This window comes from Crocodylus siamensis, chromosome 5 (genome assembly GCF_052110815.1).
Source record: "Crocodylus siamensis isolate JL-2025a chromosome 5, ASM5211081v1, whole genome shotgun sequence".
Taxonomy (NCBI): domain Eukaryota; kingdom Metazoa; phylum Chordata; order Crocodylia; family Crocodylidae; genus Crocodylus; species Crocodylus siamensis.
In genome coordinates this window covers 145481563-145504539 of record NC_143399.1, presented here as the reverse complement: position 1 = coordinate 145504539, position 22977 = coordinate 145481563, and the positions used below count along the sequence as shown (strand labels likewise).

The 22977-nt window shown below is 41.3% G+C and overlaps 1 protein-coding gene across 2 annotated transcripts in view; it reads left to right on the top strand.

Moving 5' to 3' along the window:
- The window catches only part of KAT2B (lysine acetyltransferase 2B), an 80282-nt gene that overhangs the window by 21850 nt on the left and 35455 nt on the right, over window positions 1-22977 (top strand). The window contains exons 3-7 of one of the 2 annotated variants that reach the window (XM_090046572.1): window positions 6786-6910; window positions 8851-8940; window positions 11766-11947; window positions 12990-13181; window positions 20816-20922. In XM_090046572.1, the coding sequence (XP_089902698.1) occupies window positions 6786-6910; window positions 8851-8940; window positions 11766-11947; window positions 12990-13181; window positions 20816-20922 (696 nt within the window). Of the gene's footprint in view, window positions 1-6764; window positions 6911-8850; window positions 8941-11765; window positions 11948-12989; window positions 13182-20815; window positions 20923-22977 lie in introns of both variants that reach the window. The other variant, XM_090046571.1, reaches the window with a different exon arrangement.

Here is a 22977-nt window from a genome sequence, read left to right as displayed (position 1 = left end):
TCTTGGAGTCTCATCCTATCACATGGGGCTGGCATGGGCGCTAGGGTCTGATCCCAGCACATGGAGCTGTGTGGGGACAGTGCATAGAGCCCAGTCTATCTCACAGAGGAGCCCCATACCATTCATCTGACCCATGGGGCCAAAACCTTGAGCACCAATAGTTTACATTAACATAACTCACTTGATTTCAATTGTTTTACACCTGGTTTATACTGGTGTAAGTAAAAACAGAATCAGACCTTAATATTTCAAATGAAGATAAAGTTCATTCATCATTTCTGATTCTATAACCCATAAACTGAATGGCAAATTCAAACACTTAAGCATGCCTATCATGTCTGTATTAGTTTGTCAGAAGTTGTAAATGTTGTCTTCAGCAATCTAACATGAAATGTATGTACATTTAACATCACAAGCATACTTAGTAGCAAAACCAGATGTGGTTGTTAAAAATCAGTCTAATTTTCTATAGGCAGATGAAGAAAAGATTTTCTGCTTACATATACGCTTAAAGTATATGAGAGAGAGATAATTCCAATGTTTACGCGACAGTTTTACAAGTTCATTTCCAAGAAGAGGGAAATTATATCCAGTGCACTGATCAGAGTGAAGAGCTTAACATCTGCAGCAGAAATATGAGATCAGGGTGTTTGGTCTTCTGCCTACACATCAACATTTCTAACGTCACCTGCTAGGGAAAATTTCATCCTTTCTTTAGAACTACATTGTAGGATTAATATTTACATTGCCTATTCTGAAGCATGGAGCTTTCATCTTCAGTAAAAGAAAATCCACAAGCCCAAGGCCAGTAAAGCAATGCTATCGTACAGCAAACTTGGTTGCTGGAGATGCTGCCTGGAAGTAGATACATGCAATATGATAGGGGAACAACCTGGCTCCAGTTCAGCGTGGGCAGGTGGCTTAGGCATCATGTCAGTCATGAAGGGGGTTTTGCCTGTGCCCGTGCTGGGGTCAGAAAGTCTTTCATTGGTGACACTTTTTCCAACCCCCCATTTCTCAGCTAGTGCATGAGTGCAGCTTCTGACTGATAGGGACCTGCGCTGGGGCTAGGCAACTGGGAACTGTGGCCACACTGCTCCTGCCACTACTTGTCAGTTCCCCACTCCCTGGTTGCAGCATGGGCACAGCTTTTAGTGGATGGGGAGTTATACTGGGGCTGGGCAGCTGGAAACTTCATCCATGCTGTTGCCACTTCTCCTCACCACCTCCACCTCCTGGCTATAATACAGGTACAGCTGGAAGCTGCCTAGCCTCAGCTCAGTTCCTGACTGCTAAAGGCTGCACTTATGCTGCAGCTGGGATACCGAGAGCACAGAGAAGTGACAATAATAGAGGTGCAGCTTCCGGTTACACCAAAGCAGCTTCTCACTGCCCAAACCTAGCAAGGACATGGCCAGGGACAAAGGCTTTCAGCTCCACAAATCAGATCCAGTGACTGCATGCTTGATCTGGCTCATGGACCACATGGTGTTGATCCCTGACTTAATGCAATCAATCGAAGAATGCCCATAGGAAGACTTGATCTGAAATAATAAAAGATATCAGTGTAAACCAGTTTAGCCAATGAACCAATGCACTTCATGGTCTTTCAGGTTTTAAAACTGGTCAAGAGGGAACATTTGGGTAAAATTGTTGGCTACAAAGGACCAACTCACAGGATCATCATAAATTCTAGTTTATTAGGTGGAATGTGAAGTTTTAATAAAATTATAAATGAAAATTCTGGGGGGTTATGATGGGTACTGGTCATCTTATCACACATGCGTGCACACAGACACACACACACTCACTCACTCACACACACAATTGCTGCAATAGTAGTGTAGCACCAGTGTTGGTTTATACCTACCCAGGGCACTGGAGTCTGCTGTCGATAGTCAGCTTCCTCCAAGGCAATGTCTTCTCCAGAAGGGAGTTGCCTGCTTCTCCTTCTGTATCGGTAGGTCAGATGCTGGATTAGAGGATACCCTGGAGGGTCATGCTTCGCTGCCTTTTATCTCCAGCAGTCTTCTGTGATCCCTCAGCATCATCTTGGCTGTCCAGTCTGGAGGTCACTGTCCCACATGGGTCTTGAGTAGTGCATAACGGCTGTTAATCACATTTAATGGAGGTTCTGCCCAATGGTACAGTTTTGGGAGTCCACCCCTGACTTGATTGATTCAATGGCTGTGTCCTTGCAGGTTTCAAGTGGCTTGATTAGCTTAAAATGGCTTGTAGAGTTTTGTAATGGTAAATTCCTCTGGCTAGGCTATTGTCAATTAACAGCCAGAGGCTCTTGCTTTGTCATTCAGTTATCTACTGATTCATGCATACTGACATTCACTCAGGGGACCACCCAATGCAGCAATAAAATTCCAATGATCACAATTCCAATGCATTCTTATAATTTCAGTAATACAAGGTATGACTTACTCTAAAGCAGGGGTGGCCAATTATTTTGGGCGGAGGGCCACTTAATGAGTTTTAGCAAGCAATCAAGGGCCGCATGACAGGCAGCCAGGGACAGATGAATATTAATTTTCTAAATTTTTGGGGGGGCCCACAGGCTGAATGGAATGCTCTGGTGGGCCCCATCCAGCCCACGGGCTGCATTTTATCCACCCCTGCTCTAAAGAATACATTAATTAGCCTGATAATCTGTAAAGTCCCATCCAGGCCCTAACAACTATGAAAAGTTTAAAAGGTATAAAACATAAAATACAGAATGCCAGGGTAAAGATGAGACGGATGAAATATAAAACTGCACTGTGAGAAATATATAAAAATGCAAGTGAGGCAGTGAGGATCAAAGGCCACTGGGGACAGTAAGCGAGTTAGGTTAGATGCAGTCAGGTAGACTGATTTAGCATAAACCTTTAGTCAGATATGGGAAGTTTGCTTTGGGAAATAGGTCTTAAAGGGGGAATGTGTTCACCAGGATATATTTAGTCATGTTTTCAATGCACCTTGGCATTTCTTGTCTCTTACAGGCTTTGCTTTGAAGTGGATATTTTAGTTCTTTGTTTTCTTTAGTGACAGCTCAATTGACATGTACATGTAGTTTGTAGATTTCTCCTACAGAAAGCCAGTTCAGCTTTCTGGCTTGCTCTGAGCCTTACCACACCCACACAATGAGTGTGCTAGGTCTCTGCAAGAAGAGACTTCTTGTTACAAAATTAACAGGAAAAATATTGTGAGAAATATTTCAACATGATAATTATTTTTCCTTTATTAGGCAGAATGAATGGTAGCTCATTTTTATTTCAGTTTTTCCAAAGAAGCATCATTCTCATTAGCCACAGCTGCAACACCAAGAAGGCTTCACTACATTACCTTGCATAGGATAAGACTTTGTTTTAAACCCCTAATTCTGTTTCTGTATATTGTTTACAAAACAGAGACTATGGCATTATTAATATACATGTGAAATGTGATAACATATCATGTTTCTATTGCTCTACACTAGAAAAGGGGTTCCCAAACTGTGGTACATACATATACCTCTGGGAGGTACACAGGAGAAATTGCGTAATGGTGGATTTAATTTTCATTATAATAATTGTATTTAAGAAGTTAAAATATAAAACATATGCTGGTAGGAGTATGCAAGTAACTGATAAATCCCGAAGGGATATGCAATAAGAAAAAAAATTGGGAACCTCTGCAGTAGAATAATCAGGGTTTCTCCTTTGGGGTCTATAACTCAGTCCTTCGAATTTGTGATTTTATCTATCCACTTGTGAACCTACTTATTGTATGATTGATGACAGTTACCATATTATTATACAAGGGTGGCTGCATTGCTCTGATGCATTTTGACTGACTGGTGGATTTTCTTTTTTATGGCAGCTAATGTTTGTGGAGTAATTAGCACTGCAGCAAATGCAGAAGGATATAAGAAGTGCTGTTCTTCTGGAGAATTACCATGTCTGATTTTGACTGGATAATTCAGCTGATTGGGGTTGCACAGCTCTGTGCAGTTCTGTGGTGTTTGATGCCAGTGGAGGGAAGGGGAAGAAAGCATTTCTGTATAGGAACATTTTAATGGAATTTAGAGGTGTGCTGCCAAAATATCAATGTAAGTAGTCCACTGGACTAATATTCTAAAATCCAAGTACCCCGATAATGAATTACTTGTAATCCATGGTAAATGTATAAAGCATCTAAAGAAAATTGCTCTTAGGATCTCCACAAGCATGTTTCTATTTCTATATGGCAAATCATTGACATATTGCCACATAGAAGTCAAGATAACATACAGTATGCTGAATTGTACAGGAAGTGAATGGAACTGGCATATACTGCTGATATTCTCTATTTGTTAGATGTTTCCAAGGTTTCTTTACTATGCAATCGATTTTTAATGCACTGCTGATCTAGAAGGAAAGTTCATTGCTGTAGAAAAATTGGAACTGACAGCTGGAAATATTAAACTTTCATATCTTATTCAGGGACAAAGTTGGAAAAACTTTACCCTGCTGGAACTCGGAATATTTTTAAATTAGAGAAGATAGCTTGTGATGACTGTCTCACCTTCAGTTGCAGAATGTTCAGAACATCAAATCATATCATAAATGCTCCTTTAAGCAAAAAGAATAGATGTTCTTAAATTTTCTAGGCCAGTTTCCTTTGTGTTATAGCCGTAGAAAATCCACTGAAATCAGTGGATTTGCATAGGCCTAATCAGACTTTCTGAAATGAAATATCACTTCTGCTCTGACAATAAATATGGGGGATTTTAATGTGGGGGGTATTTTCTTACCATAATGCCTAAATGCTTGAAGAATACAGGCTTACATTGACAAAATATTTAACTCTAACTATGCTATCGCTTCTGAGACGATCTGAATAACTTTTTAGCAAACCTCGTAATGTTAAAAGGCTTAAGAGTGTTTCCCAACCAGTGTGCCACAGCACAAAAGTGTGCTGTCAGAAATGAACGGGTGTACCACAGAATTTTGCCATGGCAATGAGCTACAATAGGTACGTGAACGGGGAATGTCTTAACAGGTGTGCCGTGGTAAATTTTTATTAATGTAAGTGTGCCTTGGGCTGGCAAAGGTTGGGAAACACTGGCTTGAGACGTATTATAAGCTTATAAATCTGAAAACTTTGAAAACATTCAGTAGGAGGAGCTGTGTATAAGAGCTGTGATCTTGCAAACACTTACGTATGTGAATTGCCTCATGAAGTTGAGCTGTGATCTTGCCAAGTCTTGACAAATAGTAGCTTCCTTGCTTTGCTCACGCACACAAAAAAGTTGAGGATTAATTTTAACAAGTGAAAGCCAGACTGAACATTTGCAGTTGCTATAGGCAGTGAACAACCTCCCTTGAGATGATGAAAATAAAGGCAGTGGTTATTCACATAGTATGTTTGATTTGCTTCTTGAGGAGCCTATTCATTTTGTACTTTGTCTTTTAGAATTTGAGCAACAGAGCTTGTCTCTGATAAAGGAAGAAGGGAAATAAATATTGTAACAGTCTTTTGTGGAAGCCATGTACTATAGCTGGTTTTTGAGTTTTTAACTGTGATATAGCTAGAAATAACTCATCTTTAAGGGATAGCCTGTCTCTTTAATGCTTTAATAATTTAAACCTCTTTAGTCATTCTGGATTAATTCTACTAATCTAATGGAATGGAAGCTAGAGGATGTTATCATCCTTATTGTGGTTTTGAAGTTATTATTGAAGAGGCATCTTTCAAATCCTTATCACTGGATTAAAATTACAGTACTCTGAAACCCACCAGTCAGTCTACAGGGACTAGGGAGACCTGCAAAAATGCTGTGCTTCAGGTGCAAAGTTTAGATCTGCAGCTGAGGCAAACAAGGTCCTTTCATCAGAAGCCAGCTAAAATCTCTTACCATGAACCAAGAATATCTGTTACCAAGGTCTGACTTTATTTTTAATTTCTCTGTTCTCTTTTACTTATTGTTAGACTAAGTTTTCAGATCAGCTCTCAATAGCTCTCTCCTTTTTCATATACAAAACTTAGGCTCTGAAAATGTGTAAATGCAGAATTGTGTTTGCTTATTTCAGGTGCTAAAAGGAAAAGGTGGTTTTTGAAAATTTAGCCAGATAGTTGAAAAGCCCTATACTTTTCAAAAAGTTGCTGCTCAAAAGAGTCTGTGGAATGTACAGCAGCACCATCATAAAAGTAACCAACTGCATATACTTGGGACCATATGATGCATATGTAGTCACAAAAACTTACTAATGCCTATTGGCAAGCAAAAAATTCCAGTCAGAAAGCAGGAAATTTTTGTCATTGCTGATTAATCTACCACCTGTAAAAGCACTGTAGCTATATCATCTGTGTGAAATGAATTGGAGAGTACTGGGCTAAAAACCATGAGCCTCTCCTTTGTGGGCTGAAGGACCAGATCCATTACTTTGAAGGCAGTAGCAAACTCATAAACCTCTGTAGATTAGTCCCTAAATATTGCTTAGAATAAGGGTGTCAGACATGACTGTTATGCATTTTGTTTTGAGTATGGTGACATTCTCTTTGGATAGGTTGCTTATCCTCTCCGTGTCCTGAGGTATCATCTGTGAAAGCAACATGGAAATCCATCAAGAGTATTTTACTTGAACGGTTCTCTGATGAGAGGTGATATTTTAATGGTGGGAGTGATTTTAAGATTGGTTCTCCAAGTCATTTCTACCATTTCACCCTACTGGCCAGTAGAACATTTTACCTGCTGGTGATTTTGTGTTTGCTTATAAGTGTTTTAACATTTTAAAATTTTTTTTTTTACTTAGCTTCTCATGTGTCTCACTTAGAGAATGTGTCTGAAGAAGAAATGAATAGGCTGTTGGGGATAGTGTTGGATGTGGAATATCTTTTCACCTGTGTCCACAAAGAAGAAGATGCGGACACGAAACAAGTTTACTTTTACCTGTTCAAGGTAAGCTGAAGATGTGTAACATCTTTTCAGATTTTTAATTTGTTTATATTTATACTGATTTAATTTCCTAATGGCCCATTATATTTAGATTGCCTTGGTACTGCTTTTAGGGTAAATTCGTATTTCTCCAAGGTAATGTTAAACTGGTTAATTCTGGGTAGATTTTGCCATGACTGCACTACAGTATTTTATTGCAAGTAATTCCAATGATTAAGTCCCTGTCCCAAAGTCAACATCCATGTTATTTTCTACCATCAACGCAACTTTTCTTGATCATTAATCATGCAAAGCCAGTTAACAATGAAGTTACAGGAAGTCCTCAGACTTATGACCACATTTGGTTCCTGAAAACTGCATCTTAAATCGAAACGTTGTAACTCCAAACTAATTTTCCTATAGGAAACAATGTTATAAATGGGGGAATTTTATACTTAATCAATTATAGATGAGTATAATATGGCTACTTTCATGTATTTATATTGTAAATAGCAATCATATTGAAATATTGGAAGGACTTCTTTGAAGTGACTGTGCTGGACTTTTTGAAGAGCTCTTGTTTGGGCTTTTTGAAGGGCTCTTGGCTGGAGTCTTCTCAGGAGTCTTGGCTGCTTTGTTTTTCTGGAGTCTCATCTGCTTTGTTAAAGATAGTGTCCAACGAAGTTTGGACATATATTCTCCTCTTTTGCTTGTTAATTTCTCTGTAGCAGCTGCACTCCGGGGCCTATGGGTGGCTGCGGAAGATGCCGCAGCTCATCCATCTACTTCCCCTGTGGCGAGGTGGGCAATGCTGAGTTACGCTCTGGCGGTGCTGGGAATGGGGGCTGTGGGCGGCTGCAGGAGAATTTGCAGCTTGTCCAGCTGCTTCCCCCGTGGCAAGGCAGAACGCATTGGAAATGGGGGCTCTCCCCTGCCACCGCTTGTCCGGCTGGGGGTGGGGCACGGGGAGGAGGCAATGCACCGGCTCAGACAAGAGGCGTGCAGCAGCAGAGCCGCTCTAGCCTTTCTGCACCTTCCGGATGAGCCAGTTTTGCTCTGGCCCTGTGAGTGATGGCAAGGGCGTGGCAGGGGTATGTGCCCCGGATCTGCTTGGGGTGACCTGGGCTGGGGCTGCTCAGGGTGGGTGGTGAGGGCCATGGGGAATTTTAGGGTAGCTGCAGCCAGCCATAGCCCCTGCTTTGCTGCCCACCTCGCACAAATCCAGGGGCACATGCCCCTGCTGTGCCCTGCAGCTGCTACCATTTGGTGGGGCAAAACCACGGCTCACCCAGAAGGCATGGGGAGACTGGAGGCCCCTGCTCCATGCCACCCTACCCCAGCAGGACAAGTGAGGACAGGGCAGAGCTCCCACTCCCAGCACCTTCTGCCTAACGCACAGCCCTGCCCCCGGTCCCGCCACACAGATCCCTGGCACACACCCAGCCCCATAGCCCCCCAGACCTGTGGTGTGCAGCAGCAGGAGCCACCCCACCCCCTCCCCATGTCCTCCTGCCTTGGCTGGGCAGTGGTTGCCCCAGTCCAGGTCTCAGCCCCAGCCACAATCCCTCCCTTGGTGTGAGGGCGTTGATTTACCCCCCCCGTGCCTCTTCCCTTTCCTCTCCCCCCTCACCACAACAGATTTACCAGCTGGATGCAGGTGTGTCCAGCGTTGTAAAGGTGAAACCTGTCTCGGAACATCGAAACAGGGTGTTAATTTACAGATGTTGTAAGTGCCATTCGAGATAACTTGAAATGTCGTAAGTTGAGGACTGCCTGTAATTTAGTTTTATGGGACTTAGTCTTTCTTTGGTGCCATTCAAGAGGCAAGGCAATTAACTTTGAAACTAATGTAGCAGTGAATAAAGACTGCAATGTATGCCACCAATTTTTAATAATAGTTGTATGACCATGGCTTTTGCTGTCAACTGTTAACCATTTAAAAAAGTAATGTTGCTTTTTTGTAGCTTTTGAGGAAATGCATTTTACAGATGGGGAAACCTGTAGTAGAAGGATCTTTGGAAAGCCCTCCATTTGAAAAGCCCAGTATTGAACAGGTAAACATGATTTTTTTTAATAGAAGCAGTGCAGCAGTCCAAATATTTCTTGAAGGCAGGGAGATTTAGACAAGATGGGAATATTCCATGTCATTTTGAGCAAAAGTCCAAATAGTCCAGATTTTCATGAGGATGATTTTAGTCTCTTAGTTATGGCCTGGTTATTCTATATTTAATTAATTCATGTCATAATTTAATGTTATTTAGAGTAGGGATTTTGTTTTAGTTCAAATAGTAGCCTTCTGTGTGTGTTCATTCTAATCTTGGTTTATTTTATCACTGGAAAAAACCTCTGTTGGAATGTAAAGTTTCGGTGTGAAATACTGCTCCTATTGAAATCAATGGGAATTTTACTGCCAGCTTCAGAGGGGTCAGAATCTCAGTCCAGGACTACAAAACAAAGACAGACAAAAGAAAGCACGTACAAAGCCAATTATTCAACAATAATTGATATCTTTATAAATTCTTTGGTAAATAAAAAAAATGCATAAAATGTCAGGCCTCCTTTCAGCAAGATGCATAAGCCTGTTCTTCAAGTACATGTGTAGACCCATTAACTTTATCCACCCCTGCCCCCCACCAAAAAAAACCCCAGCACTCCCTCCCCCAGAACCCACCCTCCAAAAAATAAAAACAACAACTGCTCACATGCTTAAATACTCTGGTGAATCAGGACCTTAATATCTTCCAGGCAATCTGTGGCATACTGGAAAATATAGTCTTTTGTTAAATAATCTTTAAAAATTTTCTGACTCTGTTATGCACTGTAAAATGTTTTATTTTATTTTATGTTTTGTTTCCTGTAACTCAGGAAACATTTTTTTATAACAGAACTCTTTGGTTTCTAGGAAAAACTAGAGTATACATAACATTATGGACTTTCTTTGTTTAGAAAAACATGTAATATACACAATGTCTTATACTTTATCCTTACAATACATTTTATACAAAGCCTGTTCAAGTAACAAGACACTGTCAGTATTTCCTTTGATTATTTCATTAAAGAAATTTAAATACTAAGTTGAAAGGGTAATTCTATTTACAGTTTATTTTGAAAGCATTTCTTGTCAACTAGAGCAATATTTTCAGTTAATTGGTTTTATTTTCAGCAAATTCAGCAAACTCAGCCACACAGTAAAAATTGCTAAGACAGTAATGTTATATTTGATTTGATAAGTGTAGGAATTGCAAAAATTTCTTTGATGACACATTTCTGCTATCTTTAATTGAATGTTTGTTAAATGAATAATATAAAAAGTGAAGTGAAATGATGTGCAGATATAGTACTAGCAGTTCCTGAAGAAATAACACACGACTCAAATAGATGCACTCCAAGCTTTACCCACTACTGAAAAGTAACCAGAGGATTTTGGTTAAATGGTCAGGGATTAAGTACGGTTAACAAGATCTTTCCTTAAATGTTCATGACTTCAGAATTAATGCATTGTTATAGAAATGATTGAGGGAAATTTTAAACCTGCCCTAGAGCTATTTTTCACGATGTCTATGTACCCTGTAAAACAGAAAAGAATAGGCACTGGATATCTGTTTTTTCGTTCAAAGGTTCTTAAATTAAAAATTTAAACTTTGCACTAATAGAGGAAGACATTTGGGATTTGTTTGTATGACTACCAAGCAGGTAGTTACTCATAGGATACATTGCATACTAACTGGTTATATTGCACACATCCAATAGAGTAGATTAAAGAAACTTCTGGAACTTTGTTTCCAAAAAAAAAAAAGACTTTAGCGGTATATACTTAAAGATTGTCTCCATTAGATGCAATAGTAGTACAGTTTATATCCTCTTTGTAAATAGGCTGGAATACCTTTCAGCAAAAATATCTATGCATTTATTCGCAGTTAAATGTTTTAGATGGCAGATCCATTGTGCTGTACTTCCACGTAGTAAATGGCAGTCCTTACCTGAATTAATTTAAGGCTAAAAAGGTGAGTCGTAACAGGCAGAGGCAGCAAAGAGAGAGCAAGGCGGGGGTGGACAAAACAGTGGCAAACAGTAGCAGTTTGGCTCAGACTAACTTTTTATTTCATTTTAGCCAGTCAGTAATTGATATTTGTCATCAGCAAGTAACAAGTGAGCTAGTATGTTATATTTTTTGCTCATTCCTATGGCCCAAAGGGTGCATCTACATGTTTGTTAATGCTCAGTGGTTACTGCACCTTAAATTTAGTACTTGTATAATCAAGTACTAAATTAATACACAGTAACCAGAGTTACTGCACAATAGTGCCAGCACACGCCTTCTTAGTGATGCTACTGTGCAGTAGCTTAATAATACCATGCAGTAGCATATTAGCACTGTTTGTGCTATAATGCGGTACTGCACAGTATTGTTAGGCTACTGCGCAGTTAGCATCTCAAGTAGGCATACCCAAAATGTCTGAAATGTCACAGAATCGCATCTCCAACAGTTGAATATTAGTCTGCAAAGAAAATAAGGCTGCATTAGGGTTATCTGCCATATTGCAATATGGTATATCTGTGACCTTCCTCCTTCTTCCTCAGTAAAGGTTTTCTACTGTGTGAAGTCAGAGAATGTAGAGATTATATCTTTTTTGTAAGCCAACCACTAGAGGGAAATAGAATCAAATATACTTGACTAAGCGTGACATTTTATTCAGTGGAATCAGCACATTGCAGTTATACATAGGGGTTGAAGAAGTAGTGTGAATTCCTAGTGTTTCTATTTTTTAAAACTGTAATGTAAATTTTGTTTCTAAAAATAATGGTAATGGTGGTCAATGCAAAAATTTAAAAAATGAATAAATACTTTATTATGACTTTTTCTACCTTTTTCTTTTAGGGTGTGAATAATTTTGTGCAGTACAAATTTAGCCACTTACCATCAAAGGAAAGACAAACAATAGTTGAGCTAGCTAAAATGTTTTTAAACCGCATTAACTACTGGCACTTGGAGATACCATCTCAACGAAGATTGAGATCACCTAATGATGACATTGCTGGCTATAAAGTAAATTACACAAGGTAACTATGTTTTGCTTTAATTTTTCACTTTCAAAGTATAGGTACTGATCCTATAGCTAGATATGCCAGTGCAAGCTCTTATAAACAGAGTCTTTTCCTGTAGACCATGGTGGCCTCAGGAAACTCACCACTGTTACAAGGCACTGCATACGTGTTCTCCTATTTATAGAAGTGGGGTCTCATTTAGCAAACCATATGCATAGAACAAGTAGGTACTGATGTACATATTTCAAAATTACGAAATTTTGGAATGGTTTTTGTCAAGTTAATTTAAATCTGATTGGATGTTTGAATGTTAGGTCCTTATTTCATGAAGTAGAAGTTCAGACAAACTTAAACTGTTGTTGAAAACATTTTTAAAAGTTTTTGTTGCTTAAAAACCTCAGAGTTATTTTCCATCAGATATTTAGATATCAGTATAACATCAGCTGATACTCTACTTAGTCCTACTGTTTGATAATCCCTTTAGTGCCCTAATACATCTACCAGTCATGTAAAACTTAAGTTTGCGAAGGCAAAACCCATTATAAAGGGAGTTGCTAGTAAATGAAAAAAAGAACATTAAGATGAGATTTAATAAGAGGAAGTGACTTGGAAGGAAGGAGTGGTGGAGGACAGTACAGATTAGGAAAGTATTAATGAAAAGTGACATTTATTTTTACATGCACCCTGAAAAGGTGAAATATTACGGGAAGAGGACCAAGTTGGCTAATGCCAGTGACACATAATTAGAGGCAGGAAAAATAGGGGAGACCAGATAAATGGGAGGTGAATAGATTTGGAGTGTGGGATGTGCAGTTTCTCTGTCTGGAGCAAAAGTTCATTGTGCACGCTGAAATTTACTGAGTAGGTATTTAGGAAGATCTCTAAAGGAGTTGTCTAATTTTCAGAGGAATATTAGACCCTACAAGTGCTACTTTGCATATGTATTAAATAGTGTTATGTAGTCATTTTGTCTTTATGCGAAGAGTGGTTTGTGGATATGACAGATCAAGTTACTTACACATTTGGTTTTGCTAATTATTTGGCTTTTTTGCTACAGGTGGCTTTGTTACTGTAATGTTCCCCAGTTCTGTGACAGTCTACCTCGGTACGAAACAACACAGGTGTTTGGGAGAACACTACTCCGTTCTGTCTTTACTGTTATGAGGCGGCAACTCCTGGAACAGGCTAGGCAGGAAAAAGACAAGCTTCCTCAGGAGAAACGAACACTAATTCTCACCCATTTTCCAAAGTAAGGATTCACTGCTCATCTACTTTCAAGATGAAGCAACTATATGCACTTTCATCTTGGGATGGCAAATATGCTAATGAGAGCAACTGACTGGTTGTGTGCAGCAAAAAGGCGACTTATTCCTATGTTCTGTGACAAATAGGTGCTACACCAGCTCATTCTGCCTTTCTTGCACTATGTGTTTGTGTGTGATTACTAGTTCTGTTTAATACACTGGATGTTTATTCTTGTAACTAAAGTTATTTGTCTTGCTTAGAGGGCTTAGTCAGTAGGGGCTTCTACATGTGTGCTTTCCTGTGGAGTTGACTAACTCTGCACTAAAATACCACCATCTATACATGCAGTGCTGTTAGGCCAGAATAAACTAATCAATCTGCCATAGGGTAGTACTGCCTTATACAATTAATATCCTATGGCAGAGTTTAGTGTGTGCACCACAATGCACATGTAGATGGTGACTAGGGCTTGGTGGGGCATGAAGGTGCTACAATGTGGGTACTGCCTGTTGGCTAGCCCCTGCCCTGTAGCACTTTTGTGGCTCAACCAACCCCTCCACAGCACGTTGTGCAGGATGGAGCAGCTCTGGGCTGGCAGGCTGACCCCTCAGGTCTCCTGCCAGCTGGAGCTGTGCTGCCCTGGCTCAGTGTGCTGTGGTCCCATGTGTACAAGTAAATACTGTACCCAGGAGCAATAAACCCCGGTGCAAACTGCCAGTTTTTTCAGCCACACTGAATGATATTTCTTGTGTAGATGCACCCATTATGTTGGAATCTGTTACTGGATACTTGTGTTTATTTTCTATAGACTTCATAAGTATTAAAGTAGTACAGTAGGCCCAGTTATCCATAAGTTTGGGCTTAGTTCTCCTCTTACTATACTCCTTTGGCATGGACTCTTGAAACGTGGTGGGATTCAACCTGGTAAACATCAAGGGCTATAGACTAGACAGGCAGGACAGAACAGGGAGGAAAGGTGGGGGTGTGGCACTCTATGTCAAAGAGCAATACACGTCCTCAACAAACACCATGGGGTCAGAGGATGGGCAGACTGAAGTCCTCTGGATTAGAATACAAAGCGGTTGGGGGGGAAAGGGACTTAACGGTGGGTGTCTACAATCGACCACCCAACAAGGGGGAAGAGCTGGACCAGGAATTCTCAGGTCAGCTTGTGGAGGCAGTTAGGTCAAGGGACGTGGTCATCATCATGGGTGATCAAAACTACCCGGACATCTGCTGGGAAGAGCAGTCAGCCAGGTCTGACTGCTCACGTACGTTCCTAATCAAGTTACAGGACCTCCATTTAACCCAGGAGGTGCACAGGGGAAATGCCTTTCTGGACCTGGTCTTGGCTACAGGCGATGACCTAGTGAGGGGCGATAGTGATCATCGCCTACTGGAATTCACCATCCAGTGCAGGGTGTCAAAGGCCTGCAGCAAGCAGCAGCCCTGGACTTCAGGAGGGCTGATTTCAATGAGTTAAGGAGAATAGTCGGGGAGGCACTGAGGTCCTGGAGAGAAGGGGAGTTGCGAGTCCAGGACGAGTGGTTATTCCTTAAGGAGATGATCCTCTGAGCCCAAAGGGCGACAGTCCCAACGCGGATCAAAGGGGGCAAGAATGCTCAAAAGCCCCCATGGCTCACCAGAGGCATTCATGAATGTCTGAAAACTAAAAAGGAGATTTACGCATTCATGAATGTCTGAAAGCTAAAAAGGAGATTTACACAATGTCTGAAAGCTAAAAAGGAGATTTCCACAATGTCTGAAAGCTAAAAAGGAGAGTTACACATCACCAAGGAAGATTATACCTCCATTGCTGGAAATTGTAGGGGGGCTGTTAGGAAGGCTAAGGCAGAGACAGAACTAGGACCAGGATCAAAGATAACAAGAAGTCCTTTTTTAAATACGTAGGGAGTAAAAAGAAAGCACTGGGTAACGTGGGGCCCCTGCAGGTCATGCTTGCCAATCTGGTGGTTGCACCAGATGGTAAAGCTGACCTCTTTAACAAATTCTTTGCCTCCATTTTTCTGAGCAGGGACTGGGACATCCCACCCCCGCTGGGATTCTGGATGGACTCAGGAGAGGCACAGCCAGGCCTAGGGTCAGTGAGGACCTAGTTAGGGATCTTATGGTGGGGCTGGATGTGTTCAAGTCAACAGATCCAGATGATCGCCACCCCGGGGTGCTGAGGGAATTGGCAGAGGTCACTGCAGGACCCTGGCACAGCTTTATGAGCACTCATGGTGCTCTGGCCAGGTGCCAGAGGACTGGAAAAGGGCCACTGTGATCCGCATTTTCCAAAAAGGGGAGGAAGGAGGACCTGGGTAACTATAGGCCCATTAGTCTTACCTCGATCCTGGGGAAGCTCTTTGAGAAAATTATCCAGGAGCACATCTGCGAGGGACTAGCAGGGGAGATTATGTTTAGGGGCAACCAACATGGGTTCATTAGGGGCAGGTCCTGTCAGACCAGCCTGGTTGCCTTCTACGACCAGGTCACAAAATCCTTAGATGCAGGTGTCACAGTGGACGTAGTCTTTCTGGACTTCAGGAAGGCCTTCAAGACTGTCTCTCACCCCATTCTCATTAAAAAATTAGGTGAGTGGCATCGATGCCTACACAGTCAGATGGGTCACAAATCGGCTGAAGGGCCACACCCGGAGAGTGGTGGTGGACGGGTCATTTTCAACCCAGAGGGATGTGGGCAGTGGGGTCCCCCAGAGCTCGGTCCCTGGGCCCACATTGTTTAACATCTTCATCAGCAACTTGGACGAGGGGGTGAAAAGCACCCTGTTCAAATTTGTGGATGACACTAAGATGTGGGGAGACGTGGGCACGCTAGAAGGGAGAGGCAGGCTACAACTAGATCTGGACACGTTACAGGGGTGAGCAGATGAGAATACGATGGGATTCAATACTGACAAGTACAGGGTACTTCACCTAGGGAGAGAGAACCAGCAGCATACCTACAGGCTGGGGAACCCCCTTCTCGTCGGCACAGAGGCAGAAAAGGATCTTGGAGTCATTGATTCCAAGATGAATATGGGCCACCAATGTGAGTAAGGCTAACCGCACCTTGTCATGCATCCAGAGATGCATCACGAGCAGGTCCAAGGAGGTGATCCTCCCCCTCTATGCGACATTGGTCAGGCTGCAGCTAGAGTACTGCGTCCAGTTCTGGGCGCCGCACTTCAAGAGGGATGTGGACAGCATGGAGAGGGTCCAGAGGAGGGCCACTCGCATGGTCAGGGGGCAGCAGGGCAGGCCCTACAAGGAGAGGCTATGGGACCTGAACCTGTTCTGCCTCCACAAGAGAAGGCCAAGGGGGGATCTGGTGGCCATCTATAAACTTATCAGGGGGGAACAATGGGGAACAGGAGTGTCCCTGTTCCCCTGAGCACTACCAGGAGTAACTAGGAATAACGACTACAAGCTAACTTGCGAGTAGGTTCAGGCTAGATATCAGGAAGCACTACTTCACTGTCAGGGTGGCTAGGATCTGGAACCAGCTTCCAAGGGAAGTGGTGCTCGCTCCTACCCTGGGTGTCTTCAAAAGTAGGCTAGATAATCACCTAGCCGGGGTCATTTGACCTCAGCATTCTTTCCTGCCATGGCAGGCGGTCAGACTTAATGATCTGCTCAGGTCCCTTCTGACCCTACCAAGTATGAAACTATGGAGAGCACTCTGCCCAAATTTGCAAATGACACCAAATTATAGGGTAAAGTTAGCACACAGATGGGCAGGAAATGGATTCAGGTGGATTTGGACAGGTTGGAAAAGTGGGCAGATCAGAATAGGATGCAGTTTAACAAAGATAAGTGCAAAGTGCTGCATCTAGGGAGAAAGAATCACTAACACATAGAGATTGGGAGATGACCTTCTGAGTAGCACAGCGGCAGAAAGGCATCTTGGAGTCATAGTATACTCCAAGATAAACATGAGTCATCAATGTGATGAAGTGATAAATAAAGCTAACCACACTTTATCATGCATTAGCAGGTACATAACAAACAGGTCTAAGGAGGTGATACTTCCCCTCTATGCAGCGTTAGTAAGGCCGCAGCTGGAGTACTATATCCAATTTTGGGTGCTGCACTTCAAGAAGGATGTGGATATCCTAGAGAAGGTCCAGAGGAGAGGTACTCGTAGGTTAGGGGCCTGTGGGTGTGGCCTTACAAGAAGAGATTGAGGGACCTGTATCTCTTCAGCCTCTGCAAGAGAAGGCTGGGAGGTAATCTTGTGGCAATCTACAAATTAATCAGCAGTGGGGTAGGCAACAAGGAATAAGAGGTGCTCTGTTTGTCAGGGGGCCCCTTGGGGTAACTAGAAACAATGGCCACAAACTGACAGAGAGCAGATTTAGGTTGGACATCCGGAAGAACTTCTTCACAGTAAGGGTTACCAGATTCTTGAATGGGCTTCCAAGTGAGGTGGTATTCTCCCCTACCTTGGGTGTCTTTAAGAGGAGACTGGACAAGCACCTGGCTGGGGTCATCTGACCCCAGCACTCTTTCCTGTCCAGGGCAGGGGGTCAGACTCAATGATCTACTGAGGTCCGTCTGACCCTAAAAATCTATGAAATTTATGAAATGTGTATGAGCATTGTGTTACTCTAATTGGAATAACCATTTCATAGTCAATACTTACCTTTTCATTAAATATAGTATGACACAAAGTTAACTTTTTTGGAGTAGGAGTGGATGAATCTATTCAACAAAAGATGGACTGATTAGCATGAAAAGGTACTGACAGTCTCCACATTCACTATGGTTGTTTCAGTATTTGAATGCTAGTAGTGGAACCTATGAGAAGTGGCTAACCACATTTTTTACTGTTTGAGATGGGGAGAAGGAGGGTTATGTGTTTAGTTTCAGAATTTGCTCAGTTATAGGTCGTTAATTTCAGTCACTCTAGTAATGAATAAGGGGATGCTGTTCCTCTGATTGTTTTAAAGACTGGCTAATTTGTTTGTACCTCAAAACAGTACATTATTTTTTTGAAAAGTTTTAATGGGTTGTGAGGATAGCTGTGATCTCTTCCTAATGTTTAAACATGAAGAAAAAAGATAAAGAAAAAGAAATTTGCTATATAGGGGAAGCAATGAAACACAGTCTATGAAAAATACTGTCAGATATGAGTGGATAATACTAATACAGAAGAAAGATAATATAAACCTACCTTGATCAATAAGGACTATATTTTATGACTCCTTATTCACATTGTATTGTAGCTTTTACTATGCTGGAGTAAATGGAAATGCTTGTGGAGGAAACTGACACTCATTGTGGTTAAAAGGATCACAATCTCTTCCCCCAGAAAGGATGTTACAGTAAATGGGTACAGGAAGCAGGTCTAAAAGGGAAGAAGTTGATGTGTTTACATAATCACTTTTTCTAACTCAAACTCAGGCAGGGTTGGAAAAGTAGTTTTCAGGGAGTGGAAAAGTAATTTGAAAAGCATTTCAGTTCCCTGCAGCTTCTATGATTTCCTGATGTAATAATAATAATAATAATCTGTTCCAGAGAATGTGTGACCAGTATGAGATGAGCTCTGATCCCGTTGTGCAGTGCATCTTCTCCATTCTGCTGTTCGGGCTTTATTCGGGCGTCAAGCTACAGTTTAGAACACAGAGTAGTTCAGGTGTTTGAAGCAGAGCCCCAACAGTCAGTCTGCATGGGGAATGCAGTAAACTTCCACATATGAATGGCGAGCTCATGTGCTTGAAAGCAGAGCGTGAGATGTTTGTAATGTGATGTTGCTCTTGTTATAACTTTATCAGTGTTAAAGGTTGCTAAATATTTCCACAGCTGAGACAAATATAACAAATATTAAAGTATAAAAACAAAGACTTGGAAGTGTTAATTTAGCAGTACGTTTTGAGATACAAATTTAAGTCTATTGAACACAATGACAAGGCCACCAAGAAGAGTGTAAGAGATCAGGGTGTATAACATGTAACCTCTATGCCCTCTTTAAACAAGGCACTTACTACGTTTTAACTTGTGATTATGCTTTCTGTCATTGCCTGAAAACAGTTAGGTGGTTGGGAAGTTTTTAGCCACTTGAAACTTTGGTACTTTGGCATTAATATAAATGTGCCATGTGGAAAATACAAGGCTGGGACTTGATTCTCTCTCTAGAGTGGTTTTTACTCAAATAATCCCATTGATTTCTGTTGGACAATTTATATAAACAAGGACTACCTAGAGAGTGAAAATAGTTTGAAAAATCCTCTAGTACAACATATAAACCAGGAAAGGGGATTGATGTGATTGCTCTGTGTAGCATGTGGGATGTTCTGTTGTATAGCAACATTTTCCATGACCATAACACTAAAAAAGGTAAATGTAACTTTATTTTTTCAAAAGCATACAGAGCTAAATTTTAAAATGCCAGATAAACCCCAAGGTGCAATTGCATATGCATTTTGGTGGCATATCTAAATACATAGAAATATGTTTATAAGAGCAATTTAAGTGACCACTGTTGCTGGGGATTTTGTACCAGAGTAATTAAAAAAAATAGCAGGACATCTGTAGTTTTTAACAAGGGAAATATATAAAGAAAATCTACATGTAGCATGCTTACATGCCAGCACCAAAAGGGCAATGATTATTCACTTCGCCATCTCATGTGTGCCCATACAGTTATAAAAATGGTTGCAATAGGTCTTGATTGCACAAAGAAAGAGTTACATTCTGTGATCCATTTTTTGATCACAGATGGTATGAATAGCAGTGAAATCCTTCTGACATCTTTCTGAGATTTTAATGGCATCCTTGTGATTGACTTCTTAAGTAAGCAGTCTTCTGCGCATATTATTGCAATTGGCTCAGTGAGAATCTGAAGTCAAACACTGGAAGCAGATGTCCAAGACAGGAGTACTGCTCCTCCGTTGACAATGCCAGACCACAAAAACCATTGAAAACTTCGAGTCTTTGCTTCTGCTTATAGGCCTTGCCTAGCTCCAAGTGACTTTTCACATGTTTGGTCCTCTAAAGGAAGCCCTTGTGAGGAGAAATGGTAGAGTCTAATGAGAAGATGCAATTTTTTCTTTTAATCTAAAATAGCTTTGGTGGGACAGTGACAGAAGTGTGTTGACAAGCAGGAAGATTGTATAGAAAAGCGAACAAATGATAGATGCTACTGGCTGCAATAGAATATACTTTAGCATGTGTTGTGTTAGTTTTTTTGACCGACCGTCCAGCATGCATGCATAAGTAAGAAAGAATGCTTGTAAACCTGTAGAATACTAGTTTTTTCAGAATTACAAGAAAATATTTTCTCACAGTTGTGTAAAGCCAACACCTTTATGCCGGTCAAACACAGCTCTGTTATTAATGCTCTTATCCAGTTTCTAATAGCTTTTCCCAGATGAATTTTGTCTGGAATAACAAAAGAGAAATTGTAGCAGATGAAAATGTTACACCCAGTTAACATGCATAGCTTTCAGTTTTGTGTGTGCAACATGTATTTTAAAAAAAAGGCTGGACAAAATGTTTTTTGGTAGTCAACCAACTCTCCAGTTTCTTCAAATGATTTAAATACAAATTTTAATGGATCACATTGAAGGACACCCATCTCATTTTGCGTAGTAATGATTGTCTCATTTAATATTGCCTTTGTTTCTGTGCTTAGGTTTCTATCCATGTTAGAAGAAGAAGTTTATAGTCAAAATTCTCCTATTTGGGATCAGGATTTCATGATGTCCTCTTCTCGAACTGGTCAGCTAGGAATCCAAACAGGTAAATGTGCATTTAGCACAGGGTCAGGGAGCACCTGTATGAAGAACACAGTATATTTACAAAATCTTTTATTAAGAAAATAGAATAAGCAAAGGGAACTGAAAATGCAGTTTTATATGGAAGATTGTACTGAAATCAGGAACTGAGTCTGTGTCCAAATATGCATAGGAATTTGGCACTGCTCAGTCTTTCTGATACCTCAGGTAGAGGTCCTGCTCTGATGATCAAGTACTTCAGTGGTCATCATTATGATCAGTAATGCCTTTCAGTGGAAGGCAATTGTCTTTCATGATTGCCGTATTTGTGGGTCTGAAGATAGCTGAGAAGGCCAATATGGGATCGACAGGTGCTATTGCAACTTGGGCATGTGTTTCCATGCATGGTGGATGGCTCTGGATTTGTGGTTTGGTCCATGACGCACTGTTTCTGCCACTCCTACTTTTCTGTTTCCTGTTGTTATGAGGTTTTAAAGTACTGAGATCTTTTTAGCAGATTTTTCCTTCATTTGTGGTGTTTCTGGGCAGTAGTCTACCATGAGCTGAAGTTGCATTTTTTCAAGTTGGCCTTGAGGATGTCCATGAAATGCTTTCTCTGTCCTCCTCTTGAGTGTATGCTTGGACTGAGCTAGAAGAATAAAACTTGTTTTGGGAGCCTGGAGTCAGACATCTGGATGATGTGGTTGGTCCAGTAAAATTGATGTTGGTTGATCATTACCTCAATGCTTGTGCTGTTTGCTTGTGAGAGGATATTAATGATGCATCTGTTTTCCCACTGGATTCAAATGATCTTCCTCAGGCACTGTTGACGGTACTTCTCCAGTGATTTGGGGTATCTCCTGTACATTGTCTGTATCTCAGCTAGGGATCACAGCTACTTGATAAGCCATGAACTTGGTTTCGAATCTCATGTTGTGATCTTTGAACACCCGTTTCCTCAAGCATCTGAGGAAACTTGTACGCTTGAGGTAATGTTGGATTTCTTCATCAATGTCAGCCTTCTGTAAGAGATGGCTTCTAAGGTACAGGAAATATTCAGTGTTCTCCAGAGTCTCACCATAAATCTGAATTACTGGAGTTGGGGACTTATTAAGATGCAGGACCTTAATCTTCTGAATGTTAAGCATCAGTCCCACTTTCTTGTATGCCTCAGTAAAGGCATCATTGATTGCCTAAAGATCTGCTTCTGAGTGAGCACACACTACAGCATGATTAGCCTACTGGAGCTCAATGATTGAGGTCAGGGTAGTCTTGGTTTTGGCTTCAAGTTGGCTGAGATTATAGATTTCACAGATTTCATAGATGTTAGGGCTGGAAGGGACCTTGAAGATCATCAAGTCCAGCTCCCTGCCCCAGGGGAAGGAAGTCAGCTAGGGTCAAAGGATCCCAGCAAGATAAGCATCCAAGCGTTACTTGAATAAGTCCAGAGTAGGTGCCTGCACCACTTTTGGAGAGAGTCTATTCTAGGCCTTGGGAGCTTGGACAGTGAAGGATATCCTCTTCATTCCCGATCCTTAAGTTGAAGGCATGGAGGTGTCATGTAAGTCCCTTTTCCCCGTTTGAAGATTTTGGCAAGAATTCCATCTGCTCCGGATGCCTTATCATTCTTCATCTGCTTGTTGGCTTTTCCTCACCTCATCAAGGATTGGAAGGATTCTGAGATTCTTTGACTGGGTGTTGCGGGAGGGAATTGAGAACACGCATCAATACCAGAATCTTGATTTGAGAAGGCCTTCTAAAGGGTCCTTCCAATGGGCATTGATGGCTCTTCTGTTCTTGATCAGGTCTCTTCCATCTTTAGGTCTCAAAGGGTTTGGTCCCTGAGTGCTCTTGATGGCTTTGGCAGCACTGAAGAAACTGTGCATATCATGGATGTCAGCAGCATGTTGAATCCTTCACCTTGTCTTTCCACCATCTGTTCTCTATATCACAGGTCCTCTTTCGGACCTCTGTTTTGGCTTGTTGGAGATTCAATTTCTTTTATTTGGAGTTGGTGTCATTCTACCAAACACAAAAGGCCTTTTGCTTATGGTTGATCAACTTTTCGATCTTCCGATCA